This window comes from Anastrepha obliqua, chromosome 4 (assembly GCF_027943255.1).
Source record: "Anastrepha obliqua isolate idAnaObli1 chromosome 4, idAnaObli1_1.0, whole genome shotgun sequence".
In the NCBI taxonomy this organism is placed as follows: domain Eukaryota; kingdom Metazoa; phylum Arthropoda; class Insecta; order Diptera; family Tephritidae; genus Anastrepha; species Anastrepha obliqua.
In genome coordinates this window covers 1,163,733-1,189,501 of record NC_072895.1, presented here as the reverse complement: position 1 = coordinate 1,189,501, position 25,769 = coordinate 1,163,733, and the positions used below count along the sequence as shown (strand labels likewise).

At 35.7% G+C, this 25,769-nt stretch overlaps 1 protein-coding gene across 1 annotated transcript in view; it reads left to right on the top strand.

Moving 5' to 3' along the window:
* The window catches only part of LOC129245321 (inactive serine protease scarface), a 28,259-nt gene extending 6,618 nt beyond the window's left edge, over positions 1 to 21,641 (top strand). The window contains exons 2-7 of the mRNA XM_054883405.1: positions 66 to 435; positions 12,164 to 12,328; positions 18,712 to 19,662; positions 19,732 to 19,886; positions 19,958 to 20,226; positions 20,737 to 21,641. Of these exons, the coding sequence (XP_054739380.1) occupies positions 115 to 435; positions 12,164 to 12,328; positions 18,712 to 19,662; positions 19,732 to 19,886; positions 19,958 to 20,226; positions 20,737 to 21,035 (2,160 nt within the window). The 5' untranslated portion in view covers positions 66 to 114 and the 3' untranslated portion in view covers positions 21,036 to 21,641. The remainder of the gene's footprint in view (positions 1 to 65; positions 436 to 12,163; positions 12,329 to 18,711; positions 19,663 to 19,731; positions 19,887 to 19,957; positions 20,227 to 20,736) is intronic.
* Positions 21,642 to 25,769: the final 4,128 nt, after the last annotated feature.

Here is a 25,769-nt window from a genome sequence, read left to right as displayed (position 1 = left end):
CATGTTTATTCTCGCATAAAATGGTATTAAGTATAATAACCCACTTATTTATTTTTTATTTACAGTTACTGCAACTCCACTTCAACGGCTTAATCAAGTCAAATAGAATTTGAAATGCTAGCGCATCAACGGCTTTTCTTTGGCCTTTCGGTCACGTTATGCTGTGGACTCACTCTCGCACAATATTCGTCCAACATGTTTCTTAATGGCGAATACCATAACGGCATTAAAGCTAATCCAAGTAAATCGAACGCGATTAATCCTGTATCAAATATTTTCTTGGAGCATGCAATTATAAGTCGGCAAGCATCGCCCTTCCAAGGCCCCACTTATTTACCACCTGAAGAGGTTTTGAAGTGTTCCGCAGGCAAACAGTGCGTTTTGAAGAGCCAGTGCTCCGATGGCTATTTCGCAAACCCAGCGCAAAAGGCTCAAGTAAGTGATGCGGATTTAAATACCTCTGAGTATATATTATTAGTGGGCATCATCATGTACCTGTATTTATGTGCATACTTAAAAGTTTACTTGCATTGAAATTCCCCTCTATCGGTCATGCTATTTGTTTTTAGAGGTTAATAGTTTTGAAAATTATTACTCAATGATTTTTAATCAAAAATGTATTTAAATGCTGCTTTCGCAACAACTTGAAGTATGTCCGTGTTGTGGGTAAACGAAAGACTTCAGCTGCGAACTTGTTCTTTGCATATACATATGTATGTACACACGTTTGTATCGATTTATGAATACATGAATTACACGCTTGTACCTGTACATAAGAGCAAGCTCTTATGCATAATGTAGTTATACTATTTGGTCGCTGTGTAGAATTGAGGCTCAATTGACGCTTGCAGTTATCTGACGTCGGCTAACTCGGCGCACAAGCAACAAGAGCAAAAGCGTAGTGTAGTAAGCATTTTGTGTTTAGTATCCATCCATGATTTGTGCAAGTACATACCTACTTACATGCATGATTAATAAATACAAATGTTCATATGTTCATATGTATGTATGTATGTATGTATGCCCACTTATACAAATATTACTATTCTCCAAGTGTTCATATGTTTTACTTAAATAAAAGTATGTTGGCGGGCATTTTCGTAGGCGCTGATGGCTTTTTTTTAAGTTTTTTCTTTCTTTTTTGATTTTGTTGCGATGCCACTTATGGGAATTGCTTTAAGTGTAGATTCATGGTTTTTTTGAAGCAGGCAATTTGCTTAACAAACGAGCAAACGAAAATAATGTGAACAGGGAAGTCAACGAGAATTAAACTTGACTTTGTAATGAAGCAATTGCCATTGTTGTTAAAAAGTAATTTGCGTTTCTATTATTGCATATCAACAAAAAACCCTGTGCCAACAGGTTGTTAAGTTCAAGCTATGCCTTAAGAAAATCTCAAAGTACAATATATAAATATTTTGTAATTTCATTGCTAATTCAACTGTGTTTTTGATTCACACATTTAATTTGTGTGAAACATTAGCCTTTCCAAAGCACTGTGAGAAATACTTATACATTTTCAGTTTGTGCAACTCGTTCCAATTCATGCATTAGGAAATGCCCACGCTATTCGGATCACCAGTTGATGCTTAGCAAATGGTCTCAATTGCAATAGAAATTTATTTGTGCGATTTTACTGTACGCGGTGTATATTTTTAATGGACGATGACGAATGTTGGGAAATTGAAATGTACGTCTTTCCATTTTGAATGCCTAATATGAGAATGGTAATATACAAAAACTAAATTTTCAATTCAATTCTCATGGCAAACAAGCACTGGCTAAATGTAATTCAGTTTTTCTCACAACTAAACTATCGCAGTTTAAGGCCAGGCGAAAATATAATACATATTTAAATTGGATCATCCGGTTCATAAGGTATCCGCGATTTCCTAGTACTCATTAATAAAATTCGAGTTTACGGAAATCTGCAACATAATGACCTTGAGTAGTTTTCAAATAAAAAATTTCCCATTTTGATAAAGTCAGCGGTCAAAAAAAAAAACAAAAAAATAAATAAATAAAACGAAACAGTATTGATTTATTATGTCATGGCCTTATAAACTTACTTGTTTAGCTATTTTAATCCATATGGAATAAGTTTAACAACATCAAAAGTATAACAAATTATATTTATCAACCAGGTCATAGATGCCATCTGATAACAGACTGCAGAAGAGACAAACTCATTTGGCCCAATTATGACCATAAAGGAACATCCATTCACCGTCTTTGAGTACTCAAAGTAAACTCAATTTCATCAATTGATCCGGTTGGTTAGTTCAGACATGCTCCTTAGAGATATGTGATATCAAAATGCCACTTTTCCGCCATCTAAACTAATTCAAAGCAGATGAAATATCATTGCAAGATTTGGGTTGGGTGTGCTTTCTTTTTTACATGTTTGCCTGAGTCGCTACTCCAATTTGTTTTATGCATCTTAATATTGTCCCTCTCGAATAGTAGTTACACAAAAGCTAATTGCGCCGTATTATCGATTATTTGATATTTCATATTCACAGATAGCATACAATTCGAGACCAGCCGAATGCCTACGCTTTGTGACTTTTTAGCCGATTTTTTATAAATTCCGTTACCTTTAAAAATGAAAAGGCTACAGTCCACAAAAACTTATCTCAACAAAGGATATAAAGAGAAGCTATGCACTATTCCTATATATGTAATATACATATGTATCTATTAGTTTTTATATATTATTATAAAATAAATCCAATATTTTTCCGTATAATGTTTGAGCAAATGGTTTGAAACCGTTTTATGGTCGAACTTTAACTCTTCGGCGAGGGTATGACTACTAACATGCAGCTTCATGATCAACTTCGAGTATTTCTGTACGAATCGACGAAACCAAAACCTCACGTAATTAGCTGTTACAGTATCGGCACCATAAACACCATTCACAATTTGAGCGGCCCGGCTTGCATTTTCGCCTTTCAAAGAAAAACTGTAAACTGCACTGAATTTTCTCTTTGTTGACTTCCATTATTAACACCCCATAACTCACAACAGAATAGAACAAACAAAAAACAGCAAAAGATCTTTTTAGTGTGAAATATCACCTTGGCTATCGATCACTACAGCCATCTACCGGGAAATTGATCGTTTGCTTTTTCACCAAACTAATATATGCAAATGACTAGTTGGTGGTCACATTTACAATGTTTTCCTTAAAATTTAAAAACCCTTCGTTTCTTTGAAAATTTACGCTAATATTATAGAGATGCGATGTAGTCGGACTAATGGGTTATCGCTTTTTAATTGAGGTCGCTGTATGAATTTAAATTATCATAAGTTTTAAATTGAGAGATCAGTTAGGCGCCACATCGACTGACGTGGAAGAGAAGGGCGCACTTCCCTTCTGGGCGAAGTGAATATGAAACATTGTATATTTTTGTAATTTGTATTTGAACGATAAATAATAGAAGTGGAAGACGTAATGACTTCCATGTGAAGCTTATTTTTGAGTATTTTACTCGTCTATGTCACGGAATTGCATATTCAAGGCCTTACAACTCGCGGTCAATATATTGAAATATATAATTAAATAATAAAGCATTGAAATTCATATACCCTAGCGCAATCAAAAGTACCAATATAAAATGCTAAGCAAATATTGTTATTAAAAAACTATTAAAATTCTGAATTGGTTGCTTTTGATCAACGCAGCAAATGTATGAAACCTTTGCATATTTAATTTTAATACCATATTTCCTTCCAAAATAGATGAATTGAAGCGAGCACAATCGCATATGTATACAAGAAGTTGAAAAGAATTTTAAAAGGGTTTTAATTACTCTTTTGCGGATATGTATGTAATTCAGTCCGGACGTTCTTTTATTCCAATATTCTATGTTACATCATGTAAATACAAATATTAGAAGAATACTAACTAATACTAGCCACCATTAGCACCAGTATCGGATACGTTATGCATATATAATATATATATATAAAGCAATATTATATAGCCACGTGTAGTTCGAATACTGAAAAACTTGATGTTACTCTATTAAGCCAGAGAGGCATAAATTCTAGTTAATAAACATTTTAATTAGCGATTTCAAAAGCAAAAGCTTTCAACTCCACACAGCCTCTTGTCATCAGAACTTGCTCGTAATCGGCAGTCGATGGTATACCCGTCTACATAATCACCATCCGACATATGACAAGTGCTTGTCAGACAGCACCAAAATACCAAAACAAGCAGTAATCCGCGCGATATCGCAAAGTTAAAAATGATACCGACTTTGAAGGGTAAAATCAACGCCAACAGTTGACGTTTGAGATTAGTTTGACGGTAAGAACATTTACCGTAACACAAGAACAATATATGCACGTAAGTCAGGTGTATTTAAAGATATATTTTGTGTGTGCTTTTGCATGTGTTTTTCACCATGAATACGCAGAAAGAAAATTTTACATAAATCTAAAATTTACATAAATCTAAAACTTACATAAATTTAACATGAATTTGTTATTACATGGCATAACTAGAAAAACACAATAGGATATTTATATCTCAACGTATGGATAGCGGATACAAATAGAAAACAAATATTTCTTGCAAAGTTTGAATATTTTTTGGATATATTCCTGAAAATATTGCCCATCGAAATACGCAACCTTTCCGCATAAAAAGGTGTTATTTTTCAGACGACGACGATGAAATTTTTGTCGTATTTATTTCTCTGAATACACCACTCAAACGCCTTACATAGTTACTTAGTGATGAGCTTTGTGATAGTTACACCAGGTTTCAAAAGGTCATAATCCAGTGTAGTAGATAAAGCTGCTACCACAAAATGAGGGGAGTGAGTTTCGAACTTTCAATATTTATCTTTTTGCGGTTAGAACTATGTAGAGGATTATTGCTAGCATTAAATTTGCTCTGCTTGTGTCCGCCATGCCGTGATAAGAGAGCTATGTGATCGGTCAGCTAGATAATAGGATTCCAAAGAACTCTCCTGTCTGAGCTGGTATCGAAAGCGTTGTTTAGCGTCACGCCTTCAATGACTTGGGTGACACATGCAGAGCAAACTTGTCGGAAGAACTAAAAGGCCATGGAAATCAACACCTTGCTCCAAAACAGGTTCACAATTTATGGAGAACCTATTGTAAATGTCAAAAGCTTCACCTGTCTAAGAAGCCAAATCACGATGGACGGTGAAGCAATCGTTTTTTGCTTTGATGGCAGATACAAAAAAGCCAAGACAGCCTTTGCAAGTCTCAAAAAGATCTGGTTTTGCAAACCGCTGACAAAGCGCCTCAGCGTACGTTTTTTTAAATTGGAATGTTAAGCACTTTCTATTGTACGCATGCGAAATATTTGCGAACCGATGTCTTAGGGCCATCCTCCATATCTGGTGGCCCGACAAGTGGATATAAAACGAACAACTCCTTGATCGAAGCAGACAAAACCAATAGACATTTATATACCAGAGCGAAAATGGAAATGAATTGGCCATACACTGCGCAAGTCAGCGCCCGACATAGGTAGAAAGGCGCTGGATTCGAATCCACAGTGATCGACCTGCAGGGGACGTCCTAAAAGACCTTGGCGACGACCCTTAATGAGGAATTTTTAGAAATTGACGAGTCTCTCAAATTGAGACGAGAGCGAGAATTAGACAACATTGGCAAACAGTTGCTTCGGCACCGTGTGCCCAAGCCGGCGCGATAGCAACTAATAATAATAATTATTATTATTGCTAGCCACAATGCCATCCAATACTCATCCTGTTTTGCAGCTGGGATAGGTGCGAGCAAGTGAGGAAACGTCACTCGGACTTGCGAGCCATATTCTTGTATTTGGGCCATTTCTTAATGCTTTCAAACTATCTCCGTAGAGTTAAGACCTTCACAATGCTTCTACTAACCAAGGTCTCACCGTGAGTTTCCACAACAATCGACGTGCCCCAATCGCAGATTTTTGGAAAGCTAAAGGCGCAATTTCTCGGCTCGAAAGTCGCTATTTCGACGTACAGGAACACGCTGACTTAGAACAAAGGAATCAGTCCGTAAAATAAGTCAATCACGCAGAGAAAAATATCTCGATACTCATAACCTATAATATAATTGCAAGGCTGCAAGGCTCAAATGTATGTATATATCTACTTACTTATATAATTTTTTCTTTCGAGTCTTGCAATTGCTTCAAAATAAATATTTTTGAATGCAAGCTTTCAGGGAAACGATCAAAGTTTTTCTGAGATATGAGAGTTTCGTTAAAAAGTAAAAATGATTTAGAAAAAAACGATTCAGTAAACCGTTTCATTTACCGCAAATCTATTATTCTGATTTGCTTTTTTCTACATTCAACCAAAATATGTATGTATGTCTTTTGCGGCCACTGAGTAGCAAATAGTTATTTTTACGATTTTCAGATTTTCAATTACCTAATAAATTAACCAGCGAGATGTGTTATGTGTACGGTTATATGTATACATACATACATACATAGTTTTTTATATTTTAATCTATTGTCGCGTTCAATGTTGGCTCGATACCAGCAAATCTTAAGGCTGCTTGTATTGTTTTTGGCCGACGCTTATAAGATTGAAGATATAACAAAATAATGAATGAGACATTTCATTCGATTTACTGAGGATAATTTCGAATCGAATCAACCAGAATGAGAAAATTAAAATATAAGCCCCGCCGATCTGTTTGCACTTCTATCTGTGTACATATGTAGATGTGAATGTAGCTATACACATACATACACATAGATACATAATACTTACTCGTATACTAATGGAATCTAACGTGATTAGCATTTGTGGAATAAAGAAGCAATAGCTTTTTATGAAAAACTGACATGTGCCAACACCAATGGCAATTGAACATTAATCGTTGCTTATTCTATTGAATTTGCGTCAGCGTTTCTGGGCAGCACTGCGGCACAAAATAGTTTCTGGGGTCAATGTGATTGTGGTAACTTATTTACATAACTTGTCAAATATGTAGATGCACAAATAGTAACACACGTACAAAAATACTTGCGTGCATAAACACATATCAACGGATATATTCACCTCTTGCAAATATGATACTCGCATGTACAAATATGTATGTACCTATGTGTATGTATGCATGCTTCACTAGGGCAGTTCAACGATATGGAGGAAAATATTGCTTGAGAATTTTTGGCTCTCATCTCAATTTTAATTAATTCATAAAATGTGCAAAAATTACCAAATAAGTATGGATCGATACCCAAGATTACGTGGATAATTGAGGAAAAGAAAATCCATTACTTTCTCGAACAACTTAAAGTTTATGTTAGTTGCCAAGGTGACATTTCACACTAAAAAAACTCTGTTCCTGTTTTTTGTTTGCTCCATTCTGTTGTAAGTTACAGCGAGTTAAAAATGGAAGTCAACAAAGAGGAAATTCGTGCGTTCTACATTTTTCCTTTGATAAATGCGAAAATGCAAGCCAGGCCGCTCAAATTGTGAATGGTGTTTATGGTGCCGATACTGTAACAGCTAATTACGTGCAATTTTGGTTTCTCGATTCATTCAGGTATTTTTGATGTTAAGGAAAATGTCGATAAAATCACAGAAATACTCGAAGTTGACCATGAAGTTGCCTGTTAGTAGTTGCAGCGCCACCCAGGAGCTAAAGATCGACCACAAAACAGTTTTGAACCATTTGCGCAAAAATTTTTCGCAAACTAATATTTAGTGTAGACTATTAATATCTGTATAAATATAAAGTAAAGTTAAATTTTAATTGTTAATTTTGTTGTAGTTGGGGAAATAGCTGTTAACTTTTAATCTGCCACACTTTCTAATGTTGAAAATGATGCAGAACCTAAGCAATTTATTGGTGTTTTGCTAAGTGTAGGACAGTGGCAAAGTAGGTGTTCAAGGGGTCCTCTCGCGTTGACTTCGTTACATATTGTGCATGTATTGTTCTGCACTAGCTTCAGTTTGGCCGCGTCAGATGGAGTGAGACAGGGTCCCGTCAGTATCCCCACTGCAGGCTTACTCTCTTTCCTGGGAAAAGATAAAATATAGTTTGCTTCTCAGTTCCTAGTTCATCCTTCCTGTTCCGGCAGTGTCGTACGCAGTGTGAGTTTGTCATTACAGTTGGTATTGCTTTAATGGCTGCTTGACTGTCAATGTAAAAGTTTATTTAAGGGTTCGGAAAAGTGTTCTCTGTGGTTAAGTCTGCTGCTTTCGTTGCTGCGTAGATCTCAACTTGGAACACACTGCAGTAGTCCGCTAATTTGTATGACCGCTCATAGCCCAATTCCGAACGGAATACTGTGGCTCCAACACCCTCTTCCATTTTGGAACCGTCTGTGTGTATGTTCGTTATTATTAAAATTAAAAGATACTTACATCCAAAATGACGCCTGGTATATTATTTCCATTTTCTGAATATTTGGATTCGCTTATTTCTAAGGTCATCTAGCATGTCTTTCTGAATGTATGGGTCGCCCTAGTAAAGCAAATACGCTTCTGCCCATATCTAAATGCATAGCAATAGTTTGCCAAATTGCCTGTAAGTACAAATGCAGATGCAAATGCTCGAACAACATTTTGATGCAATTTTGACATCAGTAATTTGTGTGCGTACATACATATGCACATTTATAGATAGGTATATCATGTGTGCTAGAAAATAATGGCGCCAAAAGAACTGAACGCCCAAGTAGCAACTAGGCGTCATAAAACTCAGAATAAATACTACGTCAAAGCCACTGTGTGCCATTAACAAATGCTGCAGAGATTTTTATTGAAATGAACTCAGAGTGGACCTCCAGACTGCAGCCTTCTACTGTTCATTTCATTCCTATAGTTGTAGGAAGGTGAAGGTCTCACAATTACCGTTAGCTATTCTGCTGCATAACGCCATATGCAATGCCATGATTCGTAAGCAAAAGATGATGGGCATATATTCTTTTTTTTTATCGCTTCTATTGCCCAATTGATCCATACTGCGCTTGAACCCATTAAAACCGCTTTCTAGCTCATTCATCCATAACCTCGTTTCCAGGGATATTTCAATAACTTAATACACCGAGCGTTGAATGCCGATATTATTCAACATTATTTTTATTGCCAGCGGTGATGTAAAGTTCGTGAGAAAACTGAAAATTCATTATTCAGTAATCAAACAGATATTTTCCGTAATTAACCCTATTCAAATTGCTTTTTTTTATTGCTGTAACCTATTAACGAATTAGTTCCTCTGTACTTCAGATATAAGCAAACAGAGATGTATGGATGAGCTTAATCGTTTCTGCACGGCGATCGTTATTCCAAACATAAACCATTTATTAAGCAATCAATTTTCAACAATATTTAAAGTTAAATGTATGTAGGTGTTATGTAAACATTTTGTAATAGTGTTTTGTAAATTAATGTTTGGGCTATTTAAATTTCATGGTTTTTTATGCATGTATGAATGTATGTGTACTTTACATCGACTCGGCATCGAGAATTTAAAATTAATTAATTTAGTAATTTTAAACTGACGTATTACGCAGTAAAAATTTTCGGTTTTAAATTTAAATTTGTTTGTTCTGAATATAGGAAACAATCGCAAAATTCTAAAGTCCAAACTCCTCTTAGTCTTTTTATCTTTTAATTTTAATCCAGAGTCTGACCACACTTTTAATGGCTAAGATTTAAATTAATGTTTACGATTTAACGTAAGCTGGTATAAAACAGACTTATACGAATTCAAGTGTATTCATTTATTAATTTAAATTACTGAATTGTTCATAAGTTGTTAAATTTTTGAAGTGAAAACTTCTTTAGAATCGTTGGGAGTGATTTCAGACTCGATGAAACGAAAAAAGCGACACTCTTGGCTACGAAGCGTTATATTATATGTTGATATAAACGTAGCGACGAACTAAATAACTTTTAGGCCAGCGCCGACAGCATGGCGCGATAGCCGAGCGGATAGCAATGTGAGCTTCCGATCCAAAATCCTTGGTTCGAATCACAAGAAAAACATTTTTTTATACAGTTATTTTATTTTATTTTATGATATGTTTATGAGGAGCTTTTTTTCATGGCAGAAATACACTCGGTGTTTTGCCATTGCCTGCTGAGGGGTGAGCGCTATTAGAAAAATAGTTTTCCTTAATTTTGGTGTTTTCACCGAGATTCGAACTGACGTTCTTTCTGTGAATTCTGAATAGTAGTCACGCACCAACCCATTCGGCTACGGCGTTTGTTTAATTTTACTGATGCAAAAATGAGGAAAAATATTTGAATAAAGTTTGCTTACTGTTTACACATTTTCCAAAGGTGACGGAGAACCAAAAAAAAAGTCGATTTTCAAACAAATACGAGTGCATATGTGTAATTGTGTTAGAGTTCCGGTCACGCAGGTTTTGCTGGGGACGCTCATAATAGCAACCGCGTGTGTATTTTTATATTCGTAAATATTTTCATTTTTAAATATTTACCACAATTATGCCGAAAAATAATGCAGAAAAGTGTCGTGAATATCGACAGAAATTTAATAAAGTATACACCAGAAGTATCGCGGATACTTAGAAAAGATTACGATAAAGTTCCAATGATTTTAAGTGGCGAGTTTAACGTAAATTTTGCATTGGACACAGCGGTTCCTTTAATTGACTTTCTCAATACAACATTCAATTTAAAAATGTGTAACAATCGCACTGAATCGACAACACGATCAAAAACAACAATTGACGCGGTATTTGAAAGATATGTTGACAACATCGAAACCAAAGCATTTGTATCATATTTTAGCTATCATAAGCCACTCGTATCATTTGTTGAAATTGAAAACATTGAGGATGAATAATAATAAAATGAAGAAAATAAAATATGAACTTTATAGCAATATTATAATGAACCTATAATTATCCCGCTCCTAATGCTGCTTTCGTCTCATTCTCTCTCAGTTTGTTTTACGGAAGGTTTCACTTCTATCGCGTCTAACCGTTAGACTGGTATTTTTTTATACATGAACCGCCATCAATTTGGTACTTCGTCTACTAAGATATTTACTGGGCATGAGCTCTGAAGTGACACCACCAAAGCAATTTTCTGCGTGCTTTTATATGCGCAGAAAATTTTGTCACAGTTTTTTTGATGATATGCAATATAATGCAATTGATATGTTTTAAATGAAATATAAGAAAAGAAGCGGCCTTCGTCGAGAATTTTTTGCAAGTGACTTGTATGTGACTAAATATTCATTTTATATTTTCTTGATATACACACAATGGCAGGATCCATAGGTTATTAATGCTACTGTTCATTATTAGGTTATTAATGCTACCCTTACTTAAGGGGTATATACCTTGTGAGCCCGAAAAAATGGACGATTGTCATCATTTTTTTTAAATATGTTTTAGAACTTTTATTCAAATGAGGCATATATCATACTGAAGGGTAACTCTCGAAGAGTACATTTTGGTGTTTTTATTTTAAAAAAAGTTATTACTTATTGTTGATATCGCAGCTCTCCCGAAACGCCGTTTTTTAGAAGAGGCTTGCGGTGATCACGGTAGCGCATGAGCAGCTCAACTGAAATCAAAAAAATTAAATGGGTATTGTAGAAAAATGTTTTTAGTGAATCTGAACGGTTCATTTACCCAAAAAAAAAATTTCTCGATATGAAACCCGCTCTGCACCAAAAAAACGATTTTTGAGGGGTTGAAAAATTAAAAAAAAAATTCCAGCGAACTATGGAAATATTTATAAAAAGTGAACCGTTCAGATTCACGAGGTTGTAACTTCGAGTAATTAAAAAAAAATGTATGCAAATCGGTCAAATAGTTTTTCATAAAAAATGATCACCGCGACGGTAATTTTCAAAAAACACGACTTCGAGATAATCGCGTCTAAAGTTTTGCGTGCACTTCATTTATGAATAAGGTCGCGCGCTTCCACGGTGTGTAACTTTCGTTCTAGTGCTCCGATCTTTATAATTTTTTGAATTTATATTTTTAAGATGATGTACTTTTAGAATATGCCATTTTCGATTTTTTAGTCCAACACAAGGTATATAACCCTTGATCACTTAAACACTTTCAGGAGTCGTGAGTTATTCAATGGTTTTCAATTTTCATGAACCATAATTAATTAGAAAAAAAAAATATGTAGCGGGAAAAATATACCCAATATTTTTACTTTTCCAGAACTGTAAATCATCAACACACACGTGCTGTATATATCGTCCACCTGCACCACCAACTACAACTCAACGCCCCTTCGACGTTTGCTCAAAGGATCACGACTGTGTTCCATCTCGCTTCTGCAATAATGGAGAAATTGATTCAGCCGAATATGTACAAAAAACCAAGGTGAGTTTTTTTAGAAATTAGTACAAAAATATTTTACACAATTTATTTTTATTTTTTTCTATCCGGCCTTACCTTATTTTGAAAAAGTGCATTTCTAAAATTAAATGGATGCAAATAAATACATTTGATTTCATAAGTTTCGAAAAACCATCCTTTGTCCGCAAGACATCCGCGTATATCCAATAATTGCTGTTGTAGCTCTACTTTATTTTGTATTTGTACCCAACTGCACATTGTAAGTTGCAAGTGTGTCGGAGAGTAGATATGTAGGTATTTATTTATGTATGTGTGTATGTAGGTCTGTTCGTACTTTTGTACACATGGCATTGTATGTGGTGGCTTGCTACATTACTCGAACTGTACTCGTATCATTGTATACGTATTGCATAATTTCCCCAGCCCTATGTTACAGAGATGTTGTTTTTTCTCCCTTTCCGGTTATTCAGATTTTTGGTTGTTGGTTGTTGTTTCTCTTTCTTACTACTAAGTGCAAATTTAGGTTCAATACAGTTCAACTGCAAAAACCAAAACAAAACACAATGAAGGCAAGACAAATGACCACATATGAGTACGTAACTACATATCCGTACGAGTAATTGCGGCAACTGGCTTTCAGCAACATATCAGTTGCATTACCGTCTTTTGGAGCTCACTTTCTTAGTTATGCAGTCATTGACGCCATGATATATTAAATGAGGTTGATGAAGACTTTGTTGATACCTTCATCGCCTGCTGAATTTTGTTGTCTTGATAAATTTTGGTTAATGTTGTCTTCTTTTTCTTAGCAAAGAGTAGACGATTGGAATAGTAAAGATTATTTCAGGGAATGCGAAAAAGAATATGAGAGCATTTTAAAGCCACAAACTGTTAATGTCGGAAAGGTGTTGTTCTCTTAAAACAAGCACAAATATGTGTGGAAAAGCAGACCTCTAAAATTGAACAAAGTAAGACCTATATTATAATATTAACATTCCTTCATTTACAAAAGTGTGAAGAGGGATAAATTCCAATTTACTGAGAAATTCCGACTATGTATGGCTATTCGCCAAGCTACCGATTGCCATGTCACGAGCCGCCTTTGCCAACATGAGGATTCCGCTTAGGTTGTTGTATGGTATATGCATATGTGTCCATGTGTGTGTGTAAGTGTACGCACGTTAATAAAATATGCGAAAAATGCGTTGCAAGGTCGTTGAAAGCAGCAGCGGGTACCAGCTTGAAAGCATCTCCGACAACTTTGGCAGCGTGAACTACTACGAGTATAAGAGGTCAGCTGTAAACCGCGAAAACGTTTATCACTGTCCGTTCGCACTTGCCCAATCCAAAATTAGCTTGAGTTACATTTTGTGCCTACACAAGAGTATCATTACCCGTATGATGAAAAGGAATTTCGCGTATATTTATACACGATTCTTAAATTCCTTGGCGCTATGTAGCTGAGTCTCAAGTAGAGATGCGCCTGCATTCATTCTGAGTCTTTACTTCCTTCTATCCCTTCTATCAAAATAGAAATAATGACGAATCCGATGTCCAATACTTGTATATTTTATTACAAACTTATGGGGCTTTCCACACGGCTATGGCCAAAGTATTTTCAAATGTTGTTGTTGCACCAAGAAAATAAAAATTGAAAAAGCACAAGTTGACATTACACACCGATATTTGTTGGTTTGGCTTCAGTAATTTTTTGAGATATGTGCAGCTACACAAGAAAGTCCAGTCATGCGCCTAGTTAATGATTTTTTTACCCATACATTTAATTTCGGTATATTATTCGTTTACTAGATAGCGAAGATGATGGCCTAGCCGCTAATGCTTTTTAATTCATTGTGATTGTAGTTCTTTTTTCCAATTTTTAAATTAAAAAAAAAAAAAAATAATAATAATAATAAATAGATAGCGAAGACATGTCCATTATTTATGGAACTCAATTTCATTCGGATTTCAGAGCCTAAACCATTATTGGCGTCCCTACGACGTCAAAATACAGCTCCAAGGTGCTAATTGCTACTCAGTAATGTACGAAACAAAAAAAGGGAGTTTACAAAGCAAAGGAATGAATTATTTCGCATTGTAAATGAACCAAGAAATGAACGAAGAAATAAATCCTAGAAATCCCATAGGAATCACTTAAATATTATGGAACTATCGCAAAGTAGATAAATACAAACATGCAAATGTAATATGACTGGGTATAAATTTGTCAATGCCAATGCATTTGAAATTACAGCTTCAACTTTGCAAGGAAGCCTTCAATTACCTTTTGCGAAGCGTAGCTCACGTGCTATCTTCACCTATAAGAACTACCGCAGTGATCCCAACAGTAAAACTTAGTTACTCTAAAATTTCTAGGGCATCAGCATACTTTATGTAGCCTTTTGTCAAATGCGAATGCGATTTCATAAATCCCACCATGTTCCAAATTGGCCTTGTTTTGTGTGCTGGAGTTTGCTTGCTTAACAAATATTTGACGATCAAACTTGTTGTATTTAATAATAAATTATTAAAATACTTGCATCTTTTTAAGATAGCATGAAATGACATGGAATTCGAGTAACATATTGTAGTTGCCAGTTTTCATGTATCAAATAAACTATTCGAAAATATAATTGAAAATGCGGAATCAGAGTTGCCAAGTACAAAAACTCCGAATTCGAGTAAATTTATTTTCGAATCAAGTTACAGAATAAGGTCTCTTGTCTCTCTCATGAGGGACCAACATTAATCGCTCATCATTACTCCGTCCCAGAAACCCTAATTTTTAATCAAAACCTGTTATTTGATATGCGGACTTAACCACCCACTCTTATGTAAAGTGGAGACGAATTTTAGAATTTTTTTCTCTCCACTAGTGTAACAAACAAAATCTTACAATATACACTCGTATATTTTTAGAATTCTCTAAAATTTCAATTTAATTTACAAAACAATGTTTTTGCGTGTATTCATATTGAGGTCAGTGGTCTACTTGTGGCCCAGTTCTCTACTCGTACAACAGCCCAGTGGATTGGATTCCTATTGTCTATGTGCATAGGCACGTACATACATACATACATGCGTATGTGTGTGTGAACGTAAGAATGCTCTGGATACTAAACACCAAGAAGCATTTTGATTTTAACCTTTTTTCCTGTTTCCGCATTCAAGTTATTGTTCGTCCATTCTCTGCGAATGAGTTGACAACTAATTAATTTAGTTCGTTTTTCAATAAGAAGCATCAAGCACTCTACTACAAATAGATACGCTAAATATACATAATTGTGCATATTTATATACTCGTATACATATGTAGATATGTAAGTGTATTTTTTACGTAATTAAATAGAATTTATTTTCAAGTAATTTTCTTACATCATCCCCAAGAGCAGTAAACCGCAATGTGTATTCGTATCTATCTATTTAAGCAGTGGCTATTCCAAGTAGCTTTGTCTTGAAGCTAAACGTTAAACTTAACTTAAATAAAACTAATAAACTTTTTATAAAAACCAACATTAAACTATACTAATAAACGACGTCACATCTCAAGGTCTAGGTCGTTTCTTGTTTTGTTTGAATGATCGTAGACACCATTCACTCTTCATTGAAGGGTAAAAACCAACTCGCTACATTTATGGCGCCAACTTTGAAGACAATTAAGTACATAAAGGAAATATGTATTATATTGTTGGCGCGACATGTTCGAAAGAAATTAGATACTTGAATTGGAACAATCATGAATAAAGCAGTCGGCATAGAGAAGAACACACAGATGGTATATTATTCTATATACATATGTATGTATGTATATATGTACACATATGCCCTTATATGTAACAAGATGAATCGTACGACTTTTGTTAGGTGTTTGTTGCAGCTTCTAGAGCAAACCTACAGTTGTAGATTATAAGCTTTTCCGTAGCAGAAATTTTAATCCTTGCCGCGAAATGATGGCTTTTAAACAAAACAATTTTTAGCATTTCATGTTGCATGCCCACTATAGCCAACTGAGTGGCAAGTATAGTAAATGGAAAGCTTTCTTGAATTTTTCACTCTTTGAGTTATGACGCTCTTTCAGCAAACGGCATACACTCAGCCACTTACATATACATATATGTGTCGTAGGTAGGCAGGGTGGTTGTCGTAATGGCACACTTAGACCTGTCCTAGATCCATTGTGATACCACCGGAATTTATCCCTACGCTATGGGTTCCTTTCTAACCATTCTGTAGCTTTTATAAACGAGCAAAGCTTCGTTAGTTTTAGATGCGCTTATCCGCTACATCTGTAAGAATGCACTGCCAAGAGTGCGAAGTCTCCTTATGGCTAAACCTTCACACTCACATAGGCAGTGTCTAATTGTTTCGTCTTCTTCCGTGTTAAGACACCTGCTACAAAAATCCCAGTACAAAACGTTTTATATTTTCGAGTAGATTCACTCAAATTCAATTGCACCACTTCTAGACTTGGTTAAAATTAATGGAAAAGCTTAACATGCATTGAGAAAATAAATGGATAAAGTGTGAAAGGTCTTATTAATATCCAGTCGAATGATTAGAAATCCAGTCGAATTCTTTGCCCTATGCTAATTATGCATAGCCAGCCCTTAAGAGGTATTTTCAATAAGTATGTTTATGCACGTGAATCACGTCCTCGAAATATTTTTGATGGTAGAATAAAATGCAATTTCAGGATTTTTGACAAATAGTTAAATTTAGAGAAAGAAAAAATATATATGTTGTATTGGCACTTTCACTTTCCATATGCGCAAATGGGAAGTTTCTTGGGAAAAAGATTTCGAAATAAAAATAAATAAATAATTGACGCGCACCCTTCTGTTAGGTGTCTGGCCGAGCTGCTCCTCCTATTTGTGGTGTGTATCTTGAAGTTGTTCCACAAATAATGGGACCTACAATTTTAAGCCCACTCCGAACGGCAAACGGATTTTATGAGGAGCTTTTTCATGGCAGAAATACTCTCGGATATTTGCCATGACCTACCGAGGGGCGACCGCTATTAGAAAAAAATTGTCGAATCTATGCACTTCCGAATGGTAATTACGCACCAACTCATTCGGCTACAGCGACCAAAATAGGCGTGCATTTTTTTCGCAAGTTTGTAAATGAAAAAAGCTATGCTAAGCTTTAAGTTCACTATTATTTCATCGAATGCATTAATTAGACCTGTTGCTTCCATTTCTGAACATTGATTTTTTTGCTGTTTTAATTTCAGTAATGTGGGTATACCCTTTAGCTATTTATAAACTCGTACGCGTAATATGTACATATGTATGCATGTCACTTCGTCATTTATGTATCGACGTAGAAATTTGCAAGGTTCGCAATGAAAAGTCAAATTACCTGCCAATAGACAGCATCATTACCCTTATTCTCCTCTAAGTACATACTTTTGTGCGCCTGTTTGTACACGTATGCTTGTATGTACAGGTATTTACACAAGTTATTATGCATGTACGGCCCCAAACCGAAAAACCACATTTTAATGAAATTAACATCTTATTGTTATTGCACTTACATACATGAATATGTTGGCATACGTGTATGTTTGTATGTAAATACATATGGAAGTGCATGCTCCCAAGCATCTGACAGATAAGCGTAAATTTTAATATGAGAGTTTTGGTTGTATGAACACATACGTGCACATGTATGTATGATGTATGTCTGTATGCCTGTGTACATACCATTGTAAACCTTCTGAACAACTTCATTAAGCAGCTGGATGTCATTTAGCAATGCCATTAAAAATAACCCCTATTAACAAATTACCTTAAAATGCCTACTTCAATCTTGTCATGTACAGACAGCATACTATGCACAAGCATACAAACATCCATGCACACCTACATACATACCAATACAAATGTATACATCAATTGGCGAGTAAGTTATTGTAAGTAAAAACTTGTCGCAGAACATGACAAAACAAAAAAAAAAAAAAAACAGTAAGAAAATTAAAAGCCTTTCTTGAAGTCATTACTGCATTTGTTATCTGTCCCAAAATGATGGATCATTTATAAAACTCTAAAAAGCAAATCTCTGCGACAAACCGCTCCATGATGCCAAATGTCAAGGAGGTATTTTTATTTCTACATTCATATATACATACATACATACGTCTATGCATATGCATATTGAAGGAATGTGCACAAACTCATGGAGAAGTATGTGTGTGTGCGTGTACATATAAATAAAAGTAAAAATACAGCAAGCAAAATACACAAACATAAAGCCCCTCGATCCCTAAGTACTATAAAAAAAAAAAGGTTTAAGTGACTGATCCCAATTCATGCTATCACTATCCGAAATAATAAGTCTGTAATACCTGCGTTAAACTCTGTTTTTATTGAAAAAAAAAATTATATATACCCATTTCATCATTTCAGAGCAATCGTTGTTATTCTCCTGATATTTGCTGCCGAATACCCTCCACCACACTGACTGATGATGGGTATGTTCTTCGAACTCCGGAGGTGAAGTTCACCATTCCGACAACTGGTAGGCCCTATCAACCCCCATCTACACCACAAAGACCTGATTTACCACGTCCACCGCCAACTCAATTTCAACAACCATCAACTCCACCTCGTCAACCACCGTCTCCACCTCGCCAACCACCAACTCAATTTCAACAACCATCAACTCCACCTCGTCAACCACCATCTCCGCCTCGCCAACCACCAACACAATATAATCAACCATCAACTCCACCTCGTCAACCGTCAACTCAAGCTCGTCAACCACCAACAACACCACAGCGGGAATATTTACCCCCAAGTACACTTCCTACTACATCGCAACCCATAACCCCGCGCAACGAATATATACCTCCTGTACGTACTACACCATCCCGTCAAGTATTCACACAGACCTCGTACCAACCAGCCGCACCACCAAGTGTAACCACTCCACGATCACAGGCCATTCCTACACCACAGAATGCATATCTGCCACCAAGTCCTGCACTCCCGCCATCCGACTACCATATTAGACAACCCTCAAATACAGTTACCCAAACTGTAACAGCGTTGCCTCCAAGAATACCGAAGCCTACGCCCCCACAGCGCGGTGAAGACATCTTGTCACTTCCACTTGATAATCGAAGACATTTATCCAAATGTGCCTCTGCTTTGGAGTGCACACCGGAAAATCTTTGCAATAGCATCGGTGTAATAATAGATCAACCCATAGATGTGACATCGGCCGAATCGGTTTTCCGTGTTCCCCTTACAGACTGCACACTCGAGAATGGTTTGCCGGGCAAATGTTGCCGCGACGCCAATTACGTTGATCCATGGCCAATTAACTTGGCTGGTGTATGTGCAACCAGAAACAAGGTTAGTACACGCATGTAAAAATAATTTCTCGTATAAACTTATATATGTATGTATGTATCTCGCTTTTAGAATACCAAACCGCAGGGTATCCAAGATGTTGACGCAAACTTTGGGGAAATACCATGGCAAGCAATGATTCTGAAAGATTCGTCGAAGACCTTACTCGGCGGTGGAGCTATTATTGGTGACCAAATTGTCTTGACAGCAGCCTCAGTTGTTAAGGGGTAAGCCTAGAGTTTATTTGCGTGCGAAAGAAAATCTTAATAAAATTCAAATTCATATCTTGCTGGGATAGCGTATCACCCAATGACTTGAAAGTTAAAGGTGGGGAATGGGAGCTAGGACGAGATAGTGAACCGCTACCTTTCCAAATCGTCGGGGTTAAGTCTATTGATATACACCCCGAATACAATCCATCAACGGGCTCTAACGACATGGCGGTTTTAGCGTTGGATAAAAGAATAGAGTTTGCGCAACACATTAAGCCTATTTGTGTAACCAACGAGGATCCGAAACCGGGCGAGAAGTGCATCACTACCGGTTGGGGTAAACAAGCAATCAAAAGTAAGTACTTTATAGCAACGTACATAAAAGACTATACTGTCCCAACGGAAACTGTTTATAAAAACACAAAGTCAACAACGAAACAATGAATTTTGAGAGCAAATAATTCGAAGTTCCACGGAAATTCTTTGAATGACAACGTTCAGGATTGATATTTTCTTCTCGAATACAAGGACCGGAGCGCTTTTTGTTTTCTACTGAGTGCTCGCAAAATTCAGTTTCCGTTGAGATTCAAAGCCCCCATATATACGGAATGTATATATGTACAGTGCAACCTCTCCTAACGAACACCTCTGTGAGCGGATATTTTTTTTCTACCCCAAATCTTATGTATCGGAGGAAGTTACCCTCTTTTGAGTGAACACCTCTCTGGCACGGACAAAAACTGACTGACGGTGACTGTCCGCCCATGAAAGGTTTCACTGTATATATGTATAACAAATGTGTACGAGTATATGAGGGTTTATCTTCGTTTTAAATTATTCAATTAAAAACCTCAATTTCTCATAGGTCACGAGGAAGGCGCCATCATGCACGTTTCAAACACAATTCCCCAAGCGCGAGAGAGTTGCGGAGCAGATGAAACCAGTGTCTGCAGTTCCGTGGTCAACGATCCATGCTTATTCGACGTCGGCAGCGCTTTGGCTTGTGGCACAGGCTCTAGCGTTATGCTTAAAGGCATCTATGCTGCAGAGAATGCCTGTGGCGAAGGTCAAACTGTACGATTTTCGAAGCCCGATCTGAAATGGGTCAACGGATTCTTTACACTACAGAATAAGGACAAACTGCTCAAAAAGAGGCGTGTGTAAGGGGGTTTATGTGAAAAGACTTAGAAATGAGTGACATTAGTTTAGCAAATATCAACATTATTTACCAATACCCAGCATCTAGAAGAGCAACTCTCGCATTCCCACCACCAACACCAACACCAACACGAATGCCAAGAGCATTTCATCATCGTTTGCCTTAAGCGTTGTTTTAAAAAAAAATATCTCAATAATTTTAACTCGTTGTAAAGGACGAATGGGTAAAATGTGCAAAATTCGTACTTATTAATGTTGAGTGTAAATTCTTATTTTTGTTTTTCTTTTTCGTTGATTGAAATATTTTTCTTAATTTGTATAAATTAAATATAATATGTATAATTACTATTGTTTTAATATGAAGAGACGAAGTCATAGAAATCACCTATGAAATAAGGAAAATAACGAAAATAATTTTTTTAATGCAGTAAATATATAATATAATGTATGTACATGCCTATTATGTGCCTGATTCCACAACTAAACCTTCTTTCATCATCGAATTAACGTCTTTGTCATTTTATACACATTAAAATGATCAATTTCTCTAATTACAAATAAAAATGACTCCTATAAAAATAAAAATATTTATAACTAATATTGTATGTACTGTATGAGATTATGTAAATTTTATGTAAAATATATGTTAAATGTATTTAAATATATAAACATGTTACATTATATATTAAAAAAGTGTGTACTTTTTATGGTAGGAAGCAATTCGTTGCAAATGGAACTGGTTATTGTTACTGAAGAATTGGCATTCAAAGGAACGGTCTCGCGATCAACTTTACATAGAACGGAGAATTTTGCAATGGTCTCGAATATAAAATGCATATCTGTACTATATTTTATAAGGTCTGTTCATGAAGCAAATCATTCTAACAAATGTTTGTTGTTCATGTATCCAAAAAACTTGCAAAGTGGGGGAAGTGAGAGAACAAAATGGCATTTATTTTGAGGGGAAGTCGATATTTACTGGATGAACTTTTACTTGTATTTGTTTAAAAATAAACAAGTAAATAATTAAAATTTGCGAATTGAGTCAAAATTCCAAATTTGAATAAAAATGGGGATTAAAACATTCTCCCTGTAAGTAAATATATTTTAGATATAATTTATAAAATTTATTTGAAGTCATATATTAAACATGAATCAGCCAATGATATAGAGGTATGCACTTCTGAACCACAGCCTCCAGTCGCCCTTACTACAGATTCCGAATCTCAAGTCGAAAGCGTTGAAGGTATCTTATGCTAATGGAATGTTCTTCATCTGGCGGCGATGAGGTAATTGAAGAAATTATTGGAGACAATATAAAATCATGTTATGTTAAGCTTATTATTTTGCATTTTATTTGCTTATTGATTTTTGATTTTATATTTCTTAGACGTCAATGAATGAGGGAGATTGGAGAGTAAAATTTCCATTCCCATGCAACGTTTTGGGCATTTTCGTTTCGCGAGAGAGAAAAAAGATATAACGTAGAGGAAAAGGAGAGAGAGAGCTATACCTTAAATATATCTTAGGTACACTTTAGGCTATTTTTCTTGAGTTTTTCCTTGTGGTCGCTAATTTGTAGTGTGAAATAACACTGCCTACTTTTTGGCGCTTGTTTGTTGTTATATTTCGTTGGTGCCTACGGTTTGAGGCGTTTTTTTTTTGGTGCCTACTTTTTGGCGCTTATTTCCGTTTCTTGGCTAGTGTTGTGCGTACTATAAAGAGCTATCCATTCCGGCGACGGATTTATTGGTATTGCCTTGCGGTAATTTGTGCCGTTGCTGCGGTGCTGGAATCGCGGCGTTTATGCGGGTGATTAAAGCTCGGAGTAGTGCGCCTTGTTGCCATGGTTTGTGTCCGGCGTTTACTTACACCGGTCGACCCTTCTCCCTTTTTTGTAAATTTTGTCTATTTGTATTCTTTGCAAATGTTGTGAATTTATTTAGATATATATTCCTTCTTTCTTTCTCTCTCTCTCTCTCTCAATCTCTCTCGGGTCTCTCCCTCTTTCTTTGTCTGCCTTCAAAGTTTCACTTCTGAAACTTTTTTTTATTTAATACAAAGTAGCCCAACTGAAAAAATTTTAAATTTTTCTGAGTTTTCCCGCCAACAATTTAAATTTAGCTTGACTAAACTTAAAACGGTGACTAATTACGTTCACAGTTTCAATCTGCTAATGAAATTCCCCTGATGCGCTTAAGCCTGCTATATGCGCCGGTGTAACAAAAATGTGAGCCCAGATATCTGAATCTTAGCCCGACAAGAGCAGGGCAGCTGAGTAGAAGGTGCTGAGATGATTTCACCTCGTCCTCCAAACAGCTTCTGCAGAAAGGACTTGAGAAAATCCCAAGTCTAACCGCATAGACACCCGTTACGGACACACACCAAATTTGAACCGGCTGTCGTGGGAACGATCGTCGACGTCGTGAGCCAGTGTGTGTTACTTGCATATTCCACATGTCACATTATTTATGCTTCGATGTAAAATTTTGAATACTCAAATAGATTACCATTTTGATTGTTTCGTGAGAGATCACTCCGGCAGTCATCGCAGCTGAAGAAACGGCAAACCTTCGAGTGCATTTCCATCATGAAAAATCTTTCCATAAGCATTATTTGTCCTACGGGGGTGGTTATATTTATAGCAACTCTGAGACCCACACCTTAAAGTTTTCAAAATATTCGGGTACACGTAATGCGAACGACCCGCATTTACCTCTCCTAAAAATTTGTTTAAGGAATATGATATGTTGTTAGAACAACAACGCAAACCACGGATTGGAGGACAAACTACATCAAACAACTAACAGAGTACGTATGTGTAAAATATATATTGAACTCAAATGGTCAATGGTCGTTCTGTTTGCATCTAAAAGTAAAATTTTTCAAAAACAAGAAACACCGACAGATCTTTTCCTTGGTCGTGCTTCCAATGCTTTATATTGTATTTGGCTCAAAGTTTGTGATTTATAAACTTAATAAATATTATACATTATGTCCATACATAAGGTTAAGAAATAAAAGAGTTGCCATACGGCTTTAACTTTTAATACACAACCGTTTTGGCTATTAATCTTTGTCAAATAATATCATATTTCACGTCATTTAATCCAAAATTAATGATAACTCTTTTAAAGTTAAGTTTGTCGAAAGCGAAAGTTATTTTTAAATATATCATAAATTTATCCTAAAATGTTTCTACAGAACTGTCAACTTGCAATTTTTGCAAGGGAAAAAGGAAAAGGTATTTAATTTAATTATTAATTAAATTGACATTTTTTAATTATTTTAATATAGTTTTATAAAAATCATTTTACGGCAAGATACGAAGATATTACCGTGGACGATTTGAAAATGTTGCATATTTCATAAAAAAAAAATCAATCCTTCCAAAAATTATGCATTGAATTAATAAAATTTAATGATTTACTTGCATTTTCTTATCACTTTTAAAGCTTTCGTATAACTATTTTGATGAACTTAAATTAATATCCCCACCTTCACTTTTTGTGTGTGTTGGACTTTTTAGAGTGCACCGGTTAGAGTGGAACATTTCCAGAAAAGAACACGTACCTCCCATATATATGCCGAGAAAGAAACAAGAAAGACTATTTGGCACAGTGTGGCATAAATGCAAATTTATTACGGGAAAAGAAAACGCCATAAGCCATATGTCCCAATTAAGAGTAGAATTTTTTCCCTCAAAGTTTAAATAAATACAATTTTTTAATATATCACTTAGTTACTAGAGCTAATAAAAAAAAAAAATATATATATATATAACCTCAAACAAAATTTGTAAACGTTGGTTTGGCCAGCTCAGGTGTCAAGGTGCGGCATTTTAAGTTTTTTCAAAGGAACGATCTTTTAGACTAGAAAATATAGCCATATTGAGAACTGATTTATTCAATGTGTTAAAAATTTGTTTTCAGAATATAGATGGCATTCGTATTAAGTCGAAGGCTATCGGCACCCGTAGTGTTCATTTGGTGTTTGGAGTTGCAATTTTTGTTGAGACTTTTCTGAACGTCAATTTTTACGGTGAAGAATACTTAGACTCAAATTTATATGTCGAAAAGATCGATATGTTGAAGGTATGGGTTGCAATTTAGAGGACGGAGTTCTCATTGCAGTTCTACATCTCGCTCTTAAATGAGGACCCCATCCCCCAAAAGGATCAGCTCGCTATGGCTCTTTATATTCACTTACTTTTTATTTAGTGCCCATGGGCATTCTCATAGGCACCTGCAGATTTCGTAGTCATCTGCACAAGATTGGGATATAGTCCACTGTCCCCTGTTGTTTCTGCGAGCACACCTTCTTCTTGAATGTGAGACATCTCGGCTGGAAGACAAGCACATACGCTCGCCCCAAGCCAGCTCTTTCTTAGGTTTATTAAGAGGACCCGGTGGTATAAAAATTTCAAAAAATCGATTTTTTGTTTTTTTTTTTTGATATTTCGAAAGTATAGTATTTTAAGAATATACTGTGAAATTTTCATGCGGAAATTCCCAATATTATAGGTTCTACAGCCCGTTAACTAGGTAGAGAGCGGTCCGCGCGCTGCTGTACCTCAAGCTTTAAACTCATTTATTTCGAAACGCCTTTTTTCGGCCTGGTGTTGTCAAAAAAAAAAACTTCTCAACCGAATCGTCTAAAATTTTAGTATCTTGTTCATAACATCAACATCGCTTCAGCGCCATTTTTGAATTATTAAAATTAAAAAACAGTTATTGCTTG